Source organism: Uloborus diversus, chromosome 2, assembly GCF_026930045.1.
Source record: "Uloborus diversus isolate 005 chromosome 2, Udiv.v.3.1, whole genome shotgun sequence".
Lineage (NCBI taxonomy): Eukaryota > Metazoa > Arthropoda > Arachnida > Araneae > Uloboridae > Uloborus > Uloborus diversus.
This window is the reverse complement of record NC_072732.1, coordinates 120219542-120242894: the sequence shown is the minus strand read 5'-3', so window position 1 is coordinate 120242894 and position 23353 is coordinate 120219542. Positions and strand designations below refer to the sequence as shown.

Sequence of the window (23353 nt, the reverse complement as noted above, 5' to 3'; positions counted from 1 at the left end):
GCAATTTGCATGGGAGTTCAGCTCTTGTATGTATTTCCTTTCTCGGTGAATTTTCGTTCTGCGTATTTTAAAAGGAGCTCAAGCCACTCCCAAAATAAATTTAGACTTTACTCATTGTAAATAAAAACTTTAACACTTTCAAACTTAGATTTCGAAAGTTCATATAATATTTGGCTTGGGTCTTTCCCAAAATAAATTACTAAATATACTCCTGTAGTTCAGAAATAAAAGTTAGGGACTTCTTGTTGTAATGAAGTTGGTGTTTGAATGCTATTAAAAATTGAATGTATATAATTATCTTTGAAAAAAAGTTTAATGCTGTGCATAGCTTGTGCTGTTCTACAGCTATATAATATACAAAAGCGATCAAATTTCTAGTAAAGTCCTTATTAAAAGAATTGCCCATGTTGATCTTTATAATGCGGACTTTACTATTTTGTCCAGGGTTGGCTTTCTGCCGGCAGAAACTAGTTTTTGCCGTGCCAGTGGCAGAAAACTGGTTATAACCGGTAAAAACCGGCAGAAACTGGCAAAAACTTAAAAATGTGTTTAATAACTCAAGTAATTTGTAAATGATATTTTTTTTAAGTAAACTAAAAAATTAAATATCATTTCATCATTTAAAAAAATAAAATCCCATACCAGTGCTCTTGATTTAGTTCAGAAAGGGAACTTTCCTATTGCAGAGGCTCGTAGTATTTGGATTAATTTAACATAGGATAAAAAAATCATACAGGAGTGCTTAGGAAAGAGGAGTGACATACAGGATTAAACATGCATTACTGATTGTAATTTGCTCCCTCTAAATTGTTTGTGATTGAAACGATTATATATATATATATATATATATATATATATATATATATATATATATATATATATATATATATATATATATAATATATATATATATATATATATAATATATATATATATATATATATATATATATATATATATATATATATATATATATAATATATATATATATATATATATATAATATATATATATATATATATAATATATATAATATATATATATATTATATATATATATATTATATATAATATATATAATATATATATATATATATATATATATCATCGGGTCATGCGCTTCAAGAAAAAAGTGCCAGAATTTTACTTGCCTAAATTTTGTACCTAATGTCACAGCTTCGCAAAACAAATTGGCCCCACTTCTCAAAACTTTTTTTTCCAATCAAATTTTTACCACAACCCTAGTTACTACATGGTGGACCAGTTATACAATAGATGAAAGTTTCACAAACATTGCTTGCTCCTTGATGCATTGTCTGCTAGCTCTTCTGTTTTAAGAATATTCTAAAATTTCTTATTTGTGCGTAGTAAATTGAGAACTTGTTTAGATTTTTGAAACCACCTTTTCTAAGAGGCAATTGCAGGGTCCAAACAGTGTAACATTTGATTTTGAATTTTGTAATAAAATTACAGTACTTTGGTTAACAATTAATTATTTTTTTTCATGCATTTTCTGTTTTATATCAAGAATTAGTTTTTCATTTTGTGAGTTTTTGCCAGTTTCTGCCGCAAAGTGGCAGAAAGTGGTTTTTGCCATGCCGGTTTTAACCAGTTTCTACCAGTGGTTTTAACCACCTCGGCAGAAACTTGCCAACCCTGATTTTGTCTACTTTATTTAATCATTAAATAAACTTGGACTCCCGTTTAACTAATATTAAATGTTCACTGTGTATGATACAATTATGATATATATTTTTGTTATAACATTTAGATATTTATTTTCAGTGGGCATTCCAGTATTAATTTTTCATCTTTATGGAAAACCAACTTTGAGAGGTTTTAACTGTGATGATGACAGTATACGTTACCCTTTCCATGAGTCAACAATAACAAATAATGTGCTTTATGTTGTAGGAGTATTTCTTCCCGTTGGTTTGGTAATGTATAGTTATTCTCAAATGTTTTTTTATTGTTTTTAAGTTTTATCATAATTATTATTATTTAACTTTTCAGTAGAGGGAGGTGAGGCACCTTGGACCGGTCTCAAGTATTTTAATGCTATTAATATTTTTTATTTTATGACCAACAAAGAGCACCTTTGGTAATACAAATCCTATAATGAAATCACTATGGTACAGTTATATTGAACAAAGAAATTTTTCCAGAAAGTGTTATTTCAGTTGTCCCACAGTGTTTCAATTAATACAAGCTAGGTGGACAAAAGTCATGTTCAAAATTCTAAACTTTGGTATTGCGATGATGCAAACAATAAACCAAAACATGATATATTCAGTAAATTACTGCCCATTAGCCAGGGCTAAAGCAGAAATACGTGAAATACACCACCAGCTCAGTCATTTCCAGCCGAGGACTGCAGTTTCGTGCTTATTAGCACTCATCAGCCCGGCATAGGAAAGTACATTGTTAAAACTACAGGTTGCATTTGGCACCTGTCAGGGGTGAAACACTTGTTCACCAGCGACACCCGATAGAGAGCCGAAATTGCACCCTTAGCGAGGGTAAAAAACTGGCTCCCTTCACCCAACGTGCACCGTAGGTGAAAAGATGATACCCTAAAGGTGAGAAAATGGCACCTTTATTGCTTCCTATTGGGATCCCCCCCCTCCCATGTTGTGTGCGTTTTTGAATACAATTGTGTTTTATTTATTTTGATTTATATATACGAAGGCATTTGATCACATTTCAACTTTCGAACATAGTTTAGGAAGTGTTCATGATTTTAATTTGTCTGTTCGTGCACTAACTTTCTTATATTTTTACAATAATCCGTACCAAAAATGAACCGGGAAGGTATTTATCAATCATTTGCCGGAACAACCAGAAATATTAGGTAACATTAGATTAGAATCATAGGAAAATAAAAGCGTTTCATAAACGTTTACAGGGGTCTGGCCAGAGGATATTTGGGTCCGTTAACGGACCCTTCACAAAAATCCGATCAACCAAAACGGACTTTTCACAAAATCCCGATCAAACAAAACGGACCCTTCACAAAATTCTGATAAACAAGATCGGATCTGTCAAATTTTTTATTGAAAGAGCAAATCTGAAAGCAAAATAACGCATATTTCTGTGTATAAACCGATAATTTTTGGAACCCTTTTTAAAGTCAAATTAGAGGGATCAGCTTATACAAAATCGGCTAATTTTGAAAAAAAAAAAAAAAAAAAAAATTGGCACTCTTGGGATGCTCCTGCAAGCGATAAATAATTGCTACTGCCAAATAAATATAATGGTTGTTTGTTTTATCACAGCTAATTAGCAGCGGTGTTTTTGTAAACTTTTCTAAAAAGGCATTGGTAAGCACTTTTCTCTGCTCATGATTTAATAAACAATAATAATATAGATCTGCGAAATGAACTTAGAACTGCAAAGGGATAGTAAGGGTGAGGAAAAAATATGATCGCTTCAGATAGTGTTACCAACTTCAAAATTATCACCACTTAGTGTCTGGCGTTGAACCTTTATAATGATTTGATTAGAAAATATTCTCATCATTTTGCCAGCTTGTCAATATTTGCGTTTTTATGGTGTGGTGCGATGTTTAATTGTTATTTTGGGAGAAAATTATATGGGTTTCGATTTTTCGATGCTGAAAAGGATGATTAACTTTAAATAAACTCTTTTAATTACAGTTTTTTTTTTCTTTAGATGTCTACATTTTGAAAAATGCAATCTTTTAACATCCGATATGAGAATCATATTTTGTTCTTTTTTCAAGCTAACTTCGCTTTATTAGGATTCAAATAAATGAAAAGTCTCTTTATTTCTGTTAGAACTTTCATTTCAAATTTTTAAAGCAAAATTCTATTTTCTGTTATGAGTCAAAAATTAAAATGCTAAATCGATGGTTGATTTTATTTTATTTTTTGGGTCAACTGTGTCCACAGATATTAATGATATGTTTATCATAGCACTCTAAAATGCAATTTTAAAATAATTTTATCAAAAATATTTCTTCTACAAGCCGTTTTTATACTTTTGATGCCTTCACTTTGAGATTTGCGATCTCTTTGCATCCGCTATGGGAATCTGATTTTTCGAATTTTTAATGATTATTACGCTTTGTTAAGAGGTAAACAATTGAAATATCTTTTTATTTTTGTTAAAATCACGGAATTTATAAGTTTTAAACGAAATTCTGTGCTTTTTTAAGAGTGTCTTGGGTCAAAAAGTTGAATGCTGAACCCTATTCTGAATTTTATTTTATTTATTTATATTTTTGTTATACAATTATTTTAAGTACTGTACAGAAATATATCTAGTATAATTTAACATAACGCAGAATGGTAGATAAATATTGATACTTGAAAGAGCGTAGCCTCTCTCCCCCCCCCCCCCCCACAAAATATCAGAAAAAAATCCAGAATGATTTTCTCGACGTAGAAGAGGAAAACACTCAACTTTAAGTTTAATTGATGCAGTTTGTGCCATCTCTAAATTCTAAAATTTCGTTTGAACAAAATTTTTTTTTTTTTTGCAAAATTTTTTGATTTTTCACAAAATTAATTCATTTTTCACAAAATTATTTGATTTTTCACAAAAAACGGACCCTGTGAAAAATTCTGGACAGACCCCTGGTTTAAAATTTTAATCGAGCGTAACTTATCAATACTTATTATAAGATTCGATATTTGAGTATCCTTATGCGTCCAAGATAAATACTAATTTAAAAGCCCTTCTTTCCAATGTCAAGTTTTCCGTCAGATTAAAAATAAAAACGAGCAGATAACTACATTAGCTTCATGCAATAACGCCTGAGAAAGATACATTAACCAAAACACGATGTGAAACTCATAAGTCAAACGCTGAGTGAGAGATTTCTTTTCACACAGTTTTTTTTTTCCTCTGCCTTTGCTGCTCTGTTCGTTTCCACTTTGTAGTTATTTCATTGAGAAGAAATAGACATTGGTATATAGGCTGTTTACGTCGATGCATTTTTATTCCGGAATTAGCAATTCAATTATCAGCTGATTTAAACGTTTTTATTTTTAATGTTGTTGTTGTTCAAGATAGTACTGATAGATAGTTTTAGGTAACAGTTTTGCAGGATATAAATAACAAGACATTAAATGTTTAATAAGGTAAACGGAACAATAAGAGTTGTCAACATACTTTAAACACTTTAAATATGTTCGAAAGTTCTAAGAGCTACAATATGATCAAATGCCTTTACTTACGCGAGATTTCGAAGATTAATCCACGAAATTTTCAGTTTTGTACTTCATTCAATGTGAAAGTAAATTTCGTTGCAACTTCCTTCGTTCGCCATTCAAACTGAAGTTGTCGTTGGACGATAAGTCAGAGCGCATGCGCAAGGAGTTGCTCTCCTATTGAACGGTCTTTTAGCACTTTTGTTGACGTCGTTCACCCACTGAGGAACCAAAAGCACCTTAACGACACTTCCTAGCCTCTGTTTCACCCAGAGGCACCGTTTTTTCACCCTTGGGTGAAATTCTTTACCTCTGTGGAACTCCTGGTTTTAACAGTGAACTGAGCTGGAGATGGAAAACCTCTTAAGGAAGCCAAGAGTGCAAAACAAACTGGTAGCTAATATAGAATTAGCAGACCAGACGAGTGACCGAAGCAATGGTTCGGTTCAACTCGAAGATTGAACTCAAGGCAAAATATATTCAGTAAATTTCCGCTCATTAGCCAGGGCTAAAGCAGAAATACGTGAAATGCACCACCAGCTCAGTCATTTCCAGCCAAAGACTGCAGTTTCGTGCTTATTAGCACTCATCAGCCCGGCATAGGAAAGTGACTGAGCTGGTGGTCTCTTATAAATGAAATCCTGAAATTACATCAAGATTCATCGTCAAATCTGTTGAAAACAATGAAATCTGTAACTGCTTAAACAAGTGCCCTTCATTTTTTAATAGGACTTTTCTCCCAAATTGAGATTTTGGAAAAAGATTCTACTGGGTGACAAATTTTTTCAAGAGAATATTGCAAAGTAACGGTTGTCGGCTGAACTACCTTTGAAAATATTGAGTATAAAGGGAAAATTTTCATATTGTTGAAAGAAATAACAAATATCAAGATGATTATTCAGTGCAAATTTTGAACATAGTGCAATGTGTACATCGAACTTGGTACACAAAACTGGACAAGAGCAGGATAAAAAAAAGATTTCCATGGAGTATGTATTTGATGAATATGAATCAGACCCTCCCCCAGGATTGGGCGGGAGGGCGCCGCGCCCAACTTGCCCTTTGATTCTTAGAACGCGCCCAACTTGCCGTTTTATCGGTAAAATGACGCCCTAATTGCCTTTTTGTTCATGAATTGGCATCCTTTCGATTTAAGATTTTTATTAGAAAAAGGAAGGAGCCAGTGTCCCTTTCCATTGTTTTCCTACAATGACTTTCTTCTAAGTGAAAATAGCGACATCCGCCCCTCCTCCTCGCCTCCCAACTAGGATTGCCATTGAGCTGACTATCAGAAAAGCATGCCTTCCATTATCAGTTACCACAAGGGATAAAAAGTGGCCTACTGGGCATTGTAGAGACAACAATGTTCTTCCAAGGACCTTTCATTTTTGGGAACACTACTGATAACCCACTGCTGAATTCCCAGAATCACTTCCTTGCTCCTTGCCTCAGGCTTCCCATCGCCCTTTATTTAATAATGGAGGGCTGTAGCGAAGAATACTGGCTGTCATCCTTCCTCCTTATCGCTTCATGACAAGGGAAGTGTTTCTTTGTCCAATTGACATGTATGTTAAGAAAAGTCTACTTCTCTTCCAGCCAGATTAACGTTAAGTTAGCCCTACATTTTATAATATTTCAATCAAATTCAAATTTTTAAAAGTGCTTTTCCATTTTGAATTAGAATTAAGTAGATGCAATGGAGCGCCACAAATCCACCGACCTAAAATTGGCCAACGTCCAAAATTCGCTCCATTTTTTTTTTTCCGTTTTTTTTCCTGCTCTGCAAATTTAATTTTTTTTTTCTTAAATTTTATTTCAGTTTAAATTAATCAAAATCACGATTATTTGCTGAAACGTGCTGTTTTAGCGGATAATACGCTCTGTTTTATTATTATGCTTTATACGCACGCCGATAATTTTTTTATCTGAAAAATACGTTTGTATTTTTGCTCAGTTTTCTTCATATTGTGTACTACTCAAAAAATAATAAGAAATATCGAAAACTGAAAGCAGATGCTAAAAGATTGCTGCAGATTAACAGCAAAACGCTAATATTTCGCGTGACACGTGGCATCAAAGAAACGCAAAAATATGACAAAAATAAAAAGAATTCAGCATGTAAAAGTCAAATGTGGATGATTTTTGACATTTCAAATGAAAACAAATGACTTTTAATTATTGAAAATAAATACTAAGTGCTTTGAAACTGGTGCTGTTTATTGGTTTTGTTTCCTTATGGTGGTAGTTACTCCAAGAGCAATTATTACTTTTGGATTTAAAGTCTTAAGTTACAGCTAGTAACAGCTGAAAGAATTAGTTTTCTGCCCCTCCCCCTTTTATAGTTCATTCTTTGTTTTCCAATTTAGAAATCAAAACTAGAAATTAAAAAAAAAAAAAAAAGCAGAATGTCCAAATTTTCAGATCATAATAATTTGTTTTACTTATGTATATCTGCTTACAAAATATTATTTAGCCACAAGCAGAAACTTTTACTTTATATATTCATTGTTTAGATATTAGTAAATCAATTGTTTTACATAAACAAGCCATTCTTGCTGAATGAAATTGTTACCAAATGTTTGTGACATCTCAAAGTACTTTGTGGTAACTAATGTAAGTCTAATTCATGTTAAAGTGTGTTGTTGGGGAAAGTTATTATGTACATAATTCATCAAAATCTTAAGAGAAACGTGAGTTAAGCTGTTAGATTTGCATCAATTACCACTCACATGCTCTCAAAACCAGCCTTAGCAAAATTTTGTACTGTTTTCGCTCCTTTTTTTCTTTCCTTTTTCTTGCAGATGCTAAAAATCCTATGGCTTTTAGTTGCTTTCTTTTTTTGACCCCCCTTTTACCCCCCCCCCTCTTCCCCAATTTTTAGTCCCAATCGCCTGCTTTGAAAATGATTATAAACTATTCAAATGTCCTACGAAGTAATTCATAAATGTTTTTTTTGTTGCAACAGTAAGACATTTTTGAACCCAGGAATAACAGTAATATCCTACGACTATATCCACTGATGCTTTGAAGCTGTAATTAACATGCCTTTTAGTTTCGAAAAAGTGCCCTGCCCTTTTTTAATTCTGGGGAAAGCTCTGTATGAATCTAGTTTTATACACATGTAAAACTTTTGCTTTTTATCTCAGTTTGTTAGTTTTTGTATTTTTTTTATATTTATCTTTTTACACTAGACTTTACTATTTCACTAAAACAAGACGAGAGAAAAAGGAAAATACTCGATGTATTTTCTTAAGAAAATGAATTTATGAATACAAACTTCGCTAGCTATTTTTGTCACTTTGTAATATTTTTTATTATCATAATTCAGTTTGAAACAAATCTGTTTCACTTGATTTACCTTTTCATCACTGTAAACTAGTCTTTCAGGATATTTATTGCAGAAAAAGCATAAGTCCAAATTAAAAAAAATTTAATCAATTTTAGTGACGAAATGAAGGGGATTTAAGGTCATGTAATGATCCTACTTGTGGCTACATTAGTCATTCAAATTTTCGTAGAATTTAATTCATTTCTGAACGAATTAATCACTTTTCATTGATTCCTGAAATTTGCATTAGTTTGAATTATGCCCATTCTGAAATAATCGATTCAAATGAGAGGAGCTAATAAAAATTCGGGCTAGAAAATGTTGGACTACTTTTACATTTTATGTAACTACTGTGATTTTATGAAGTGGCTCAGCCCCCTCTAAATATATTTAAACCTATCAATTGGGAATAAGTTTTTAAATATTCTCAAAGTTAAATTTGGAAAGTTAAAAAAAAAAAATTGCTTTGTCCCCTCCTGCAATAAAACCCTATGTACAGTCCTGTTTGACACCCAAACAATTCCCACAAAATCTGAATGTTTGGTAAATCTATCTTTAGAGCACCCTGACTTTTTTTTATTTATAGCAGATTGTTAAAGAAGATAATAAATCAAAATAAGGAAATAGTGAGCTTCTTGTTGAAGCTACAAGTTTTTTTTTTTTTGATTAAATGTTTGATTTCCTTTTTACTAGAATTGTTTTTTAATTTGACTTTCAGTTAATATGTGTAATTGTAATACTAATAATTTTGTTAAATACTTAAATTTATTCATGTCCGAATTTTTTGTCATGGGAGTATTTTTACTGATGTCGATTAATTTTGTTGTCATTATTTACTTTCTAATTATAATAATCTTTTCAGATTTGTCTAACAGAATTCACAAATGAAGCTCACTCAAAAAGAGGAGTAAGAGGTCGGACAAAAAACTTGCTGGGAAAACCTATCCCACGGGTTGTTTGGAAAATATATATCCGAGTTGGTGTTTTCTTGTTTGGTGCTTGTGTTTCGCAGCTTACCACAGATATTGCAAAATATAGTATCGGAAGATTACGACCACATTTCCTTCAAGTATGCAATCCTTTTCCAAATTGTACATCAATTAGTGATCCTCATGCTTATATCACAAATTTCACATGCTTATCAACTGACCAGCACAGACTTCGTGAATCAAGGTATGTTTTTATCAACATTTTTGAATTGAAAAATAGAATAAATCTTATATAATTAAAAACTGAGCGTATCTATGTATGTATGTATGTATCTATGTCCGAGTTACTTCTCCCGGATGCCAATGAACTGACCATCGAACCAGGTATCAATAGATTCGTTATTTTTCCGTCCCTATGTTTGGCTATTTAACATAATCCTCAGATTATAATTAGTGGAACTATCAATTAATAATTATTAATTATGATAGTTAGATTTTGACGTAAAATCCCCTTTTTGATCACGCATCACTTGACATTACTTTTATTTTCAAGGTATACCATGCAAAGTCGGGTGACACAGCTAGTAATGTATTAATAGCCATAGAAATAACAAATTAGAGCACACATACATTTTACCATTTACCTTTTTTTTTCTTTTCCAAAAAAAAAAAAAAAAATCCTAGGAAATGATATATTTTTTACTTTATTTAGAAATAAGATTTATCAAATTGTTTCGAATAAATTCAAATAGTTTAGTTTATGAACTTTTATTGCATGGTGAACGTAAATATTAGTGTTTGAACATTGTAGAACCTAGTCCATCTGCCTTCCACAGCTGCTATTAAAGGTGATGATAAGGTTGAAAGGATGAGGAAGCTGGTATTTAAAAAAGAACATTTAACTGATAATGAACAATTGTGAAATACCTTGCGAACTTTGAACATTTTAGAACTTTGCGATATTTAAGAAACAACTCTGAAATCTTATGCAGCGATGTCATTGCCAATATTCTTATTCAGTTATAAATAACTGAGTGTCAACTCAAGACAATATTCAATAAATAATTAATAATTGACCTTATACTATTTCCATATATGGTCATTACTTTTTGTGTGATAAAATAGGTTTTGTTCGTGAACGTTTCTTCCTAAGTGGTACTGCTGATCCTCATTTTTCCTCGCTGCACAAAGCCAGCTTTTCCAATCTTTGACCTTCATTTGTGAATTTAAACTTTTTTGACCAAAAGAGCAGAAAAAGTTATTATACCTAGTATAATTAATCAAGGGAAAACTATTCTAAATACTGCAAGGTTTTTTTTTTTTTTTTGAGTCTTGCCATTTATTTTTAAAGAACTTTTTCACTCATGTCTTCAAATTTCATACTTTCTGTCATTAAGAGCTTTGTTTTTAAAATTAAATATCTGCACAAAAATAACCAAAATTAGCCTGTGTAACTGCTTGTGATAAAACATTATTCTTTGAAATATCCACTAAATTAGACGAATTGCTATCTATGTTTTTGTTTAATTTTGAATGACTGTCTAACTTAAAACAACTAGTGTATAGCAAGAGCATGCATACCTAATTGTGTTTATATATATATATATATATATATATGTAAAAAAAAAGGCCTTAAAAAAGTCTTATTTCAATAAGTAAATAATGTTTGGTTGAGGAACAGGATGCTTATGGATGTACGCATAATTAATGGAATCAAAAAGTATTGGGACACTTGGTGTATTATGTGTTAATCTTTGAAAAAGCGGAGGACACCAGTGTGAAAACAAAAAACTAAGGGATGCTGTCCCCCTTGACTACATATTTGAACTGTAGTTTTTGTCATGACATAAAATAGTTGGAAAGTACTGTAAAAAAAGTCTTATTTTAATCAATTTTTCTGAAAAAAGGCCCTATCTCAAAAATAAATATTGAGTGAACCTCACTTTAGCAGGGTAATACTAGTGTCTTTTCTTTCTTGAGTTGACTTAAAATTAAGGTTTCTTTCATTACTTATATATAATATTTCATTTTGCATTTTTATCCATATTGTAATGGAGTTAAATTAGCATTAGCTGTTTTACTTATTTTTCTTCAGTTAGCTACATATAGTTCAGGGTTGGCAAAACCACGGGTTTTTTTAAAAAAGCCCATGGTTTTTTGGGTTTTTTTAAATAAAACCCCCAAAAAAACCCAACTAAAGCTGGGTTTTTTAAAAGAAATGTGGATTTTTTTTGTCTTTTTTTAGGGAAAATGTAGGGTACTTGTAACATATTGTAGCGTAAGTATATGGACAAAGCGCAAAAATTGTCTGAGCGTTTCTGAAGCGTTTCTGAAAAAAAGTATAAAAGACAACAAAACCCAAGAATGGTGAAGTTTCAAATTTTTTAGTTTCCATGATTACCAACAGTTAAGGCAAGTTTACTTCTCGAGTGATAAAATCTATTGTTTGTTTTTAATTACTACGATTTTTTTTTTTGCATTTTACTTTATTGTATTTCATTTTGTTATGCAAAACGACTGTAGAACCTCAAGTAGTTTAAATCCCTTTTTACTGAATTCCAGCTTAATCAAGACATTTCTTTGAACTTTATGTTGCCTGTTTTTCTATTTCTGTGTACAGAGTAAGAACTATCAAACTTTTTCGTAAGATAATGAAAATACTGTACATCCTATTCTGTTTTCTGTCTGACCGTTTGAGAAACCTGTTGATTTCTAAAAAATATACCTTATTTATTCGAGATTTGTGACATGTTGGTCCTCTGTACAATCTACAAATATTGAGAAAATCAGACGGGACAGGACTAAGTCAAGATAATTTGAGTTATTGACCAGTTAAAGAAAAAAGTTTAATATATTTGTTCAAAATCTTTGAAGTATTTTTTTAATGCTGTCAAGAGTTAAAAAATACTATTAAAGTTCAAAATTCATTTTTTATGTCCATTGTCTGTGGTAAAGAACAAATAAAAAATAAGTTTAAATTGTGAAAGTATTTAAATTAATCAATTTTTTGAAAAACTTCTCAGAAAATTTAAAAAAAACCCAAAAGTGGGCTAAAAATTGGGTTTTTTTAAATGGTTTTTTTCAAAAAAACCCATTGGGTCCAACCCAATTGGGTCCAATTAGGCCAACCCTGATATAGTTACATGATTCAGAAATAAAAAATAAGCATTAGTCAGTGCACAGTCATGAGACATTTTTTTTCCTAACCAATGTTTAATATTTAATTTTGCAATTTTAATATGAAGTAAAAATTGTTATATTGCTAACATATGAATATAAAATAAAAAAGAAATATTATAGTATTACTTTTTTACATTAATTTTGTATTAATACATCATTAAATATAGTACATAACTTTTTGATTATTTTAAATTATAGAATATTTCTATAAGAATATTATATTTATAAGAATATTACTATGATTAAAGCTTTCATAATGAAAATACTGTATTTGAAAAAATAAATATCGAAAATATGATATTTTCAAAGTAAATATTGCATATATATCATGATATATAATCATCAAGGTCGTATCCAGAATTCTTTTTTGGGAGGGGCACGGATTCAGACTTTGCCCCAACACACACACATATACATATAGACACACATACACGCATAAAAATATTTAACATAGAAAATGCTTTTTGTCTCGATTTTTAACGATTCCACTGCTGGACTGTTGTTAGTTTTATTTTAATTTCTTATTCCTTTTTTTATTCATCTTGTAGTGGTAAGGATAACAGGGGAGTGCCCCATTTAAGTCGGGTGTAGACAGGGTTGGCTTTCTGCCGGCAGAAACTGGTTGTAACTGGTAAAAACCGGCAGAAACTGGCAAAAACTAAAAAGCATCTTTATTAATTCAAGTAATTACAAAATGATATTTGTTTAAGTAAACTAAAAAATGTAATTCTATTTCATCATTATAAAAAATAAAACTCATTGCCCTTGATTTAGTTTGATCAGAAAGAGAACTGTTTAACTGAAGATGCTCGTAACATTTGTATTAATCTAAAGGACGAGAATCTTAAGGGCACTTAAGAAAAAGAAGTGACATACAGATTTAAACAGGCAGTTACTGATTGTTATTTGCTAGCTTATACGTGTCATCTAAAATGCTTGGGATTAAAATTATCATTTGCTCAAGAAAAAATGCCAGAATTTTACTTGCCGATAGTAACCTCTATTTTATACCTAATATCATAGCTTTACAAAACAAATTGACCCTATTTCCCAAAACTTATTTTTCCAGTCAAATTTTAAAACCACCCCAGTTACTACATAGTAGATCATTTTATTTAAAAAATATATACAATTGATGAAAGTTTCATGAATCTTTGCTGTATCCTTGATGGCATTGCCATCCAGTGGCGGATCCAGCCGATTGTTTTGGGAGGGGCCATCCGAAATTTTTGAACAAACTCGCCAGGGCCGAATTTAGCGCCATGCCACTCCTAAGCAAATTTGAAATCTGCCGCCCCCTCCCCCCCAAAAAGAAGCAAAATTTCCTTGATTCAAAAAAACGCAAAAAAAGTGTTTCCCAGATTCAAACTGTCAAACTTATGAAGAAATGATGGCATTTCACATTCTGAGGCGCCCCGATGAAATGATCACAGTGATCTCTCAAAAAAAATTTTTTTTCGGGAAATTTTGCTGACGATTCGGCAAATACCATGATTGAAAAACTGTTGACTTTCATAAGATGTGTGAAAGTAATCATTATTAAATTACAAGAAAAAATAGTCTCTGTGGAATATGAAAGAATGCTAATATTTTACTTTCAAGAATAACAATTCAATTCAAAAAATGTGTTTTATAATAGCGAATTTGCCGCCCCCGAAAAGTTTGTCGCCCCCAGAAATTTTATTAAAATAAAGTTTTAAAAACTCAATTTTCGGGGTATCGAGACATTAGGTGAGGGGATGAATTTAGGAATCTCCCTCGAAAATATTTCAAAATTTAAATTTCCGAGCAATTTTTGAAAATTAGGAAACTAAAAACGCATTTTGTCTATTTTATATGATGTACGGAGAAAGGTCAGGTTTCGGGAGCTGGCCCCCAAATACTTTTTGAAAATAAAGCTTAGAAACCGAAATATTCTGTCATTATACATTGAGAAGTTAGAAGAGGATGGGTGCTCTTCTAGCCCTTCAGCTGTCCAGTCTAAAAATGCCCTTTTAGGTTATGTTTGCTTACATTAAAGGAAGTGAGAAGGTGCTTAGAATCCTTCCTTCCTGGAAATATTTTGCTTTTGAAGCTCTAAAAATTCGATTTTTAACTATATTTATACATATTTTAGAAAGGGATGAAAGATTCCTGAGCTCCTCCAAAAACCTCCTTTTAAAGCTATCATCAGGATATAAACTAGGTAGGGAGGGGGTCCTTTCAAAAATCGTTTGTAATTGAAGTCCCGAAAAATTTCATTTAAGTTGCTTTTAAGCAAGTTAAGTGATAAGGGTTGGATAAGCTAGTTTCTGTTGACATTTTTCCCAAATAAAAGGCTTAAAATGCAATTTTTGTTACCTATCGAGGCATTTATGAAAGGGGGTCTCCCGGGGGTCCCCCCCTTTGGAAAAGGGGGTCTCCCCCACTAGTTTCAAAATGAAAGCCATAAAAACGGAAATTTAGGCTTGTTTTGGTCTTGTAAAAAATAGGTATACTCTGAGAACAGCAGCATTAAGAGATTGTCCAAGTGTCTGTAGTTGGAATCAATAAATGATGTAGAGAAGATGAGAAAATTTTTGGAAATAAAAGTTTTGTTTTGAGGATAGGGATGTAATTTATCTCCCAATTAAGGCCTATACTTCTTTTTCAGTAAAACACATGTGTTAAATTTTGTTATCTTCTCATAATATTTTTTCTTTTGTTTTCCTTAAAGAAATTCCTACAATCACAAGGCTTTGGGAGGGGCCATGGCCCCCATGGCCTTCCTCTAGATTCGCCCCTGTTGCCATCTAGTTATTCTTTTGCGAGAGTATTCTGTTATTTCTCCTCTATTCATATTAAATTAAGAGATCATTTATATTTTCCATTCACCTTTTCTTACAGACAGCTACAGAGGACAAAAAACATAATTTTTGGTTTTTAAATGATATTGTAATTAAATTGTGGTTCGGCTAACATTTCATTATTTTCCTGTGCTAAATTCCTATTGGGTATCAAAGATTTCTTTTATGTCATTTTTTGAGTTTTTGCCGGTTTCTGCCACAAATGTGGCAGAAAGGGGTTTTTGCCATGCCGGTTTTAAGCGGTTTCTACCAGTGGTTTTAACCACCTTGGCAGAAACTTGTCAACCCTGGGTGTAGAACATCCATAATTTCAGGGGATCCATAATTTCTCCCCCGGGAAATGTTTTGAAAAATATACATAAAAATCTGTATTTCGAAGCCTTATATGGGGTAATTGAGACTACAAAAATTAGAAAAAAAATAGGCAAAAAACATTGCAAAATTTAGCATTCTTTTGCAAATCAAGATCAATCAAAATAAAAATTGCTTACTCGACAAATCGTTGACATTAGTTGACAGAGAGGAGAAAAGAGAAGCACGCTGTCATTTGCTTATATCAGCTTTTAGTGTAGCTTGTTTTTGATCACTTCCCCACTATCCCCCCCTCCCATTTTCATGAAATGTTCTACAGTATAAAAGTTGTATAAAATGGTTTAAAAGAAATGGTATAGAGATTCAGATGGAGAATAAGAACGAAAGAGTAATATGCTGGCCATTTGGACAATTTATACTTTATTTTCTTGACAAGAGACAAACTTGAAGAACTTTTCAAGGAATTTCAAAAACTTAAATTATTTTCAACGACTCTAGAACAGTTGAAATTATTTAAAGCACTTTACTTACACTTTTCAGAAGTTGATTGCACAGTCTTACAAAATGATTATAACTTAGTAAGACACACCCGTTTTAAGTTAAAAATAAATGCAATGAAATATTTCCCTCAAAGCAAACATTTTTTTTTTCAATCACAAGTAGTGCAGAAAATGAAATAGAGCAGAGTAAATGGGATTTTTAACCTACTTTCCCAGAAAAAGAAGAAAAAAAAAGCATGAAAGAAGGCTTAATGCATCTTAAAAATATCGCGAAAAACAAAAAAAAAAAAAAAAAAATCAAAAATAAGTAAAATAATTAAATAAATATTGAAAAATTAAAAGTAGGGTATTGAGATGGGGGAAAATGTCTGTCTGTCGATCTGTCTGTCTGTCCCCCCCTAATAACTTTTGAATGAATAGTCCGATTCGAACAAACTTTTTTTTGTTCGAAAGATCTCGGCGAGTACACCTCATTCCCATATTTCACTTTTTGATTTGAACTATTTTTTTTCAATTTTGAACAGTTCAAAAAAACTTAACATTAGCGCCTAAGGGAAAATTCAAGGCAATTCCGAACTGTGAGGCGAATTTGCTTCAAACAAACTTTGTAGGAAAAAACTTTTGATGAAAAACTTGTATATAAAATACCTTTTTGATTTGAACAATTTTCCGTTCAATTTTGAACAGTTCAAATCCCTTAACATTAGCGCCTGCGGGGAAACTGAAAGTCAATGTAGATTCCGTACTTGAAGGCGGATTTACTTCAAACAAATTTTGTTGAAAACAGCTCTTGACGCCAAACTCCAGACTCTGACTCCAAGAATTTAGGGGCACCTGACTCCGACTCGACTCCTGTGTCCGATAATTAATCAACTCCGACTCCCTGACTTTGACTCTGACTTCGTAGCTTTGGCAAAAATTTATACACGGAGGACAGATGACTGACTCTGATTTTTGGATATTCGACTCCAACTCCTTTATCCCAAAATGAGATCGACTCCAACTCCGCAGCTATGGTTTTAACTGTGAAATAATTATTGTTGATATGACTTGTTTTTATTTTCACGCTAAAGTTTTAATTTAGGCATTCAGTTTTTGGCGAATAAACCCGAAGTCATTCATGTTTCTACATAAAGATATACGCAGGCGATTTTTTTTTTTTGACAATGAAAATTATTTCTTTGACATTTTATTGTTTTTATTTATTTTGGTAATTGCATTAATTCATTTAAAAAATTATTTTGGGCAACGGGGAAAAAGAAACGATTTTTTTTGATATGATGTATTTATTTTAATAAGCTTATTAATTTTAATTATTATTTTTTCGTTTTGAAAGCTGTTAAAGAATTTTTTTAATGGAAAAATGTGTATTAGCCGCTTTGTTTAAAAGGTGCTGCTTTTTTTTTAAACATGAGTGAGGAATATTTGATTCCTAGAATTCAGCTTAAAATATTTTAAAAATATGTTTGAAACAATTTGCGATTTCAGCTATTTTTGAGAATATTGATCAGGTACTAGAAAGTTGTATGGGTATATGGGAAAGTAGGCTCGTTTAGTTCGAGAAAGAACTTCTTGTTCGTCCTATGCTTACGACATTAACAGTATGCATTAGAAGTAAGATAAAAACAAGCAATAACAAAAGATATTTCAAAACACTTAATTCTGTATTAAATAAATGGCAAGACATGGAACATATCAGTCACAAAAGTTGATTTTGAAAAATATGCTACAAAAACGTGATAATCATGATTTTTACATTTTTTACTCAGGATGTGTCAAGGAGCTGAATTTGGCACATCTTGGTAACCTAATCTGAAACTAGTGGCCCAGCCCTTGGGGAGTCACCGGCTCGAAATCCGTGCAGTGTAAATTTTATAAGAGTTTTTTTGGGGGGGGGGGGGGAGGGCAGGGGCACGCACAGGGAGAGAAGGGACACCTGTTGGCCCGAGCCTGAAGGAGGCTCAATTGTTTTTTAAACTAGGGGTGAAAATGCGGGTAAACAATATGTAGGGGGCCCAAAATTTATTTGTGACTGGCCCCAAAATTTCTGTGCACGCTCCTGGAGGAGAGTAAGTCTACCAAACTGACAAGGGGCCTGCCTTGGCCCTGAATTGAATTGGGAAAAAGAGCAGGAAGTCCGAATTAAAAGTCCAAGTTTCAAGTATGCTTTGCAGCTAATGAAAACTAGAATTGCTTTTTCTATATTTCTTCAAATTTTCACTCATTTAATAGTTACAAAATTAAGAATAAAAGAAATTGTTATTTTCCTTTTCCGACATGGGAAATTGAAAAAAAAAACTTCTGTTTTTCGGTACAAAACTATCCGGCGGGGGGGGGGGGGGCGTCAGGCCCCCCTCTGGATACGGACCTGTATATCATGATATATATCAGCGAACCCTGTTTGGGGGTAAATGCTGCTATTGACTAATAGAGTCACTTGAGCTCGGGAAATCTGGCGACAGGCAAGAAATAAGATATGGCCTATCGAAAATAAATAACGTTAATTCTCCATCCAGTTAGACAGGAATATAAAGATTCTCTTCAACTTGACAAAGTTTTCGACTTACAAAGTTTCACTATGCTATTTTAGGTATTCGAGCTGAGTACTAAAAGCAGAGATCTTAAAAAACCCTAAAACAACTTTATGCATGTCATTTTAACTATATTATATTGATAATCATATATTATTATATTGATAATTATTATGTACTGCTTAAGTTGAGTTAATTTGTATCTGGTTCTTCGAAAGAGTTTTATTACCTTTATTTACACTTCACCTATTCCATAAAAGTCTTTTTCAAGGCAATTTTATAAAATTCGGTTTTGATTTGATAAAGTGTGTTATAAGTTAAAAGTCATATTGTTATTTGTATTTAAAAATAATTCATATTTGAACTTCAGTATGGGACCTCAATTTCGGAATCCCAAAACCCGTAATTTTTTCTCCCTTAAAGTAAAAAAATAATAATAAATAATAATAATTAAAAATTAATTTGAATTTTGACGAGTGTGTGTGTGCATGTAGGCGTGTGTGCTTGTGTCTGTGTGCAGGCATGAGTGTGTTGGTATGTGTGTGTATGCGTGTGTGTAGGTGTGTATGTATGCATATGTGTGTGTGTAGGATATGGACTCGACCTGGAAACGGTTTTCGCTAGAGGAGCAGCATCGTGAGGCCGGGCAATGGTGGTGCTGCAGAGGAAGGCGAGGGGGGGGGGGAATAAAATCAGCGTAATGCCAAGGACAGTCAAGTGAGACCGGTAAGCAATGCGATTGCTCAAAAAATCAATTTTTTTTTCCAAATTTGTTTTTATTTGAAATGTTTAAATTGAAAACAATTGTTTATCACTTGTTGAAAAGGATAATACTTTCTACTTATTGTTGCGTTTCTTTAATGCTATGTTATCATGCGTAATATTAGAGCTTTTGCTGTAATTGTGCAGCAGTTCACAATACTTCTCACCATACTATCATTAGTATGTGGAACAATGCATATTGAGCAAAATTATAAAGCCATTTTTCGGTATAAATATGATTTATTTATTGTAAAGATATGCATAACGTGCAATGCTTTATTAAAAACAACATCTGCAGATCACACGCTAATGGCAATTATCATGGACTTCTTTTTTTTTTTGCATATCAGAGGATGTAAAAAAAGAAAAAATTCATTGAGATTGAATTTACAAATACAAATACAAAAGTGACGACCAGCAACAGGCTCTGGGCCCAGCTAGACTGGTCCTAGTCAATTTACAATCCCCAGTGAAGATCAATGGCCCTCTTAAAACTGTCGACTCCTTTGCTCATTACCACCTCTTCCAGTAAGCTGTTCCAAGGTTCCACTACCCTGCTAAAATAATAATTTTTCCTAATATCCACGTTAGCCTGAGATTTAAATAGCTTAAAACAATGACCCCTTGTCCTGTTTTCAGTGCTAAACTTTAGCCCCGTAACATCTTTCATTTTAATAAATTTAAACAGCTGAATCATGTCCCCTCGGTCTCTTCTTTGCTCAAGACTGTACATTTTTAGCCTTCTAAGCCTGGAATCATAATCTAAGTGGGAAAGTCCACTTATTAGCCTTTGAACCCTTTCCAATACATTAATGTCTTTCTTAAGATAAGGAGACCAAAACTTAACAGCATACTCCAAATGGGGTCTTACCAAACTTCTATATAAGGGCAGAAGAACTTCTTTAGATTTATTTGAAATAGATCTATTGATAAACCCAAGCATGTTATTGGCTTTGTTGCTAGCAATGCTGCACTGTTGGCTAAACTTTAAATCCTGACTTATTAGGACCCCCAGATCAGTAACTTTGTCTGCCTGACTAATGACTGAACCTTGCAAATAATAACTTGTACACTTATTTCCATGCCCTAAATGTAGCACTTGACATTTCCCAACATTAACAGTCATACCCCATTTATCAGCCCACTCCGTAATATGATCTAGATCCTCTTGCAGCTGATTTGCTTGTTCTTCATTTTCTACAGTCCCCATAACTTTGACATCATCAGCAAAACAATTCATGTTCCCAGAAATATTTTTGTAAATATCGTTCATAAAGACAATGAACAAAACAGGCCCTAACACTGATCCTTGAGGAACCCCGCTTAAGACCTCACTCCAATTAGAATAATTTCCCCTTACAACTACTCTTTGTTTCCTTCCGGTCAGCCAATTTTTTATCATCAGCTAATTTGCTAAGTAGAGCAACATGCGGTACCTTATCGAAAGCTTTTTGAAAATCATTGCAAACAACATCTACAGGCTTCTTATTGTCCAAAGCCATGGTAACTTTGTCATAGAAATGTAATAAATTAGTTGCACAAGATTTACCTTTCCTGAAACCGTACTGAAAACTAGTCAATAGATTATTAGTCTCTAGAAAATTTACTATCTTAATTTTCATCAATGTTTCAAAAATTTTGCAAACCACCAGGGGCGGACTGGCCACGTGTGAGATGTGGAAAATTCCACATGGGCCGTCCTTAACTCGGGCCGTTTTCTGTGCATTCAATGTGTACGTGCCGTTTTTCTCAATTTTATTTTAAAAAAAAGTTTTCAGCTAGGCCGGCCGTTCTTGTGTCGAGGGCTGCAGCCAGAACAGCTCTTTTTTGGGTGGGAGGGGGGGCGGAGGGAGAGGAGAACAGCCGCTCCTTTTCCAACGGTCACTCTCAGGACGTTACTCTGTTCTTGCCTAACTATTACCGTATCTTGTTACGTAAGGAACAATGTCTTTGTTGGGTGGTCTTCGTCCAAAGCGAAGCCTTCAGGGTCCATGGGTGTCTCTCGTATCTGTTCGGGATTGATGTTTCCTGGAATTCTGGTAAGGAGTTTTATTGGGGGTGGGGATCTTTTTTTGTGGCCATCTGAGACGATCTGATCCGAGACTGTCTGGGAAAAAATTACATTGAACCTTTTTCAAATGAAATAAGAGAAAGGCGCCATTTAGATAATTTTGAGAACTCCACAATTTTGTCTCCGAGGAAAAAAACGAGTCATTTGTTATACACCGTGTTGACTGCTCAATGGGATTGCATGTGTTTTAAATTCAAGGGTGACAAGAATTTTTTTTAGGTAAGTTTAATATTTTTAATCATCATGTGTTTTTTAATTTTTTTTTGTCATCAGCACTTTAAATAATAAGAACTTGAACTGTCAGTTATAATTATAACAAATTGACGGTGTTACACAAAAATGGGTCAACCCACCAAGCAGTACTTTTGAGTAAATTGAGTTCTAAACTGATCTTCATAGATGGCATATTAATAGAAATCGTCTTTGTATCCCCGTAGTGTATCAGTTTATCTGCCAAGCTATGTGAATAACTCATTATTTTTTTGAAAATTTTTGTTGGATAACTCATTTTTGTATAACACCGTCCAATTCATCTATTTTCGTTTAGCAAAGATAAAATTTATAAAAGAACAAACAGTATGAATATTTAAAACAGTGATTTCCAACATTTTTTTTATCCGTCGCCCCCTTACCTTTTTCCTTGAAAAAAGCAAATTTTAGAGGAACGTAAAATCGATATTAGGTATTTTTTGCATACAGTGAAACCTGTGTAAGTTGACCACTCGCGGTGCAGTACTTTGGTGGTCAACTTATAAAGGGCAGTAATGATTTTTTGAAATATTTTTTGTCATTTCTCGCACCGTGTATTCATTTTTCGAGGAATTCACCCTTATTACTCTTTCTGTTCAACTAACTTTCATTGTTTAACATTATTGAAAGTGAAACCATAATTAAAAATACTATTCAAATAGTTTTATTATTTTTTCCTTGTTTTAAAGTATATTAGACGCCGTAGTTTTAGAAATTCCATATGTGCCAGCTAATTTTCTCTGGCTTTCTCCTTTTTGAATTCATTTTAATATTTCATACTTCTTATTAATTTCAAATTCAAAACTTTCTTTTTGAAGCCTTTCAGCCCAAAGAGCAACAAGCTCGACTCTCTCAGTTCATAAAGGCAAAATTAAAATGTCCTATATCTTAATCCCTTACACTCGAAATAAGCCAGAAGGGCTCTTTAGCAAGCCCATATCTGCATACCCGCAGTGCGGGGGGGGGGGGGGCTCACTTCCTCTAGGGGGCTGACGGCCCTAGAAATTGATGGAAAAAAACTAGCATTGAGACTTATTAACTTTACAAATAGACACTGGGCCACTAGGGAGATGCCCTACCCATTTTGTTGCAGAGGGCCCAAAATGTACAGATCCGGGCCTTAGCGCAATTCCAGAATTGCCACAACCTATTGCAACTGAAAGAAAACAATTTGTACTTTTCTACTGACACCTATTTTTATTGAACAAAGTACAAAAAACTACCTCAAATAGAACAACAAATGAAAACAAGTTTGGAGAATAAAGAGCAGCATAAGCTTTATGCTGCTGTTTAGTTAGTAAATTGCTAGTCCGTCATCAAAGCATAGGCGGATTTAGGCCGAAACATTTGGGGGTGCAACAATAACAGGGATCCCGGGGGCTGGGGGGGTTTCCCGGAATAATAAGGCAGTGGCGAAATCAGAAAATAATTTTAGGGCGGGACACACTTTTAAGTCTAAAAAACGCGATGTAACCCATATTTAGTAAGAATAG

The 23353-nt window shown here is 32.9% G+C and overlaps 1 protein-coding gene across 1 annotated transcript in view; it reads left to right on the top strand.

Annotated features, from left to right (window-relative positions):
- The window catches only part of LOC129216013 (putative phosphatidate phosphatase), a 65769-nt gene that overhangs the window by 1620 nt on the left and 40796 nt on the right, over nucleotides 1-23353 (top strand). Inside the window, exons 2-3 of the mRNA XM_054850149.1 lie at nucleotides 1785-1936; nucleotides 9364-9674. Coding sequence (XP_054706124.1) covers nucleotides 1785-1936; nucleotides 9364-9674 — 463 coding nt within the window. The remainder of the gene's footprint in view (nucleotides 1-1784; nucleotides 1937-9363; nucleotides 9675-23353) is intronic.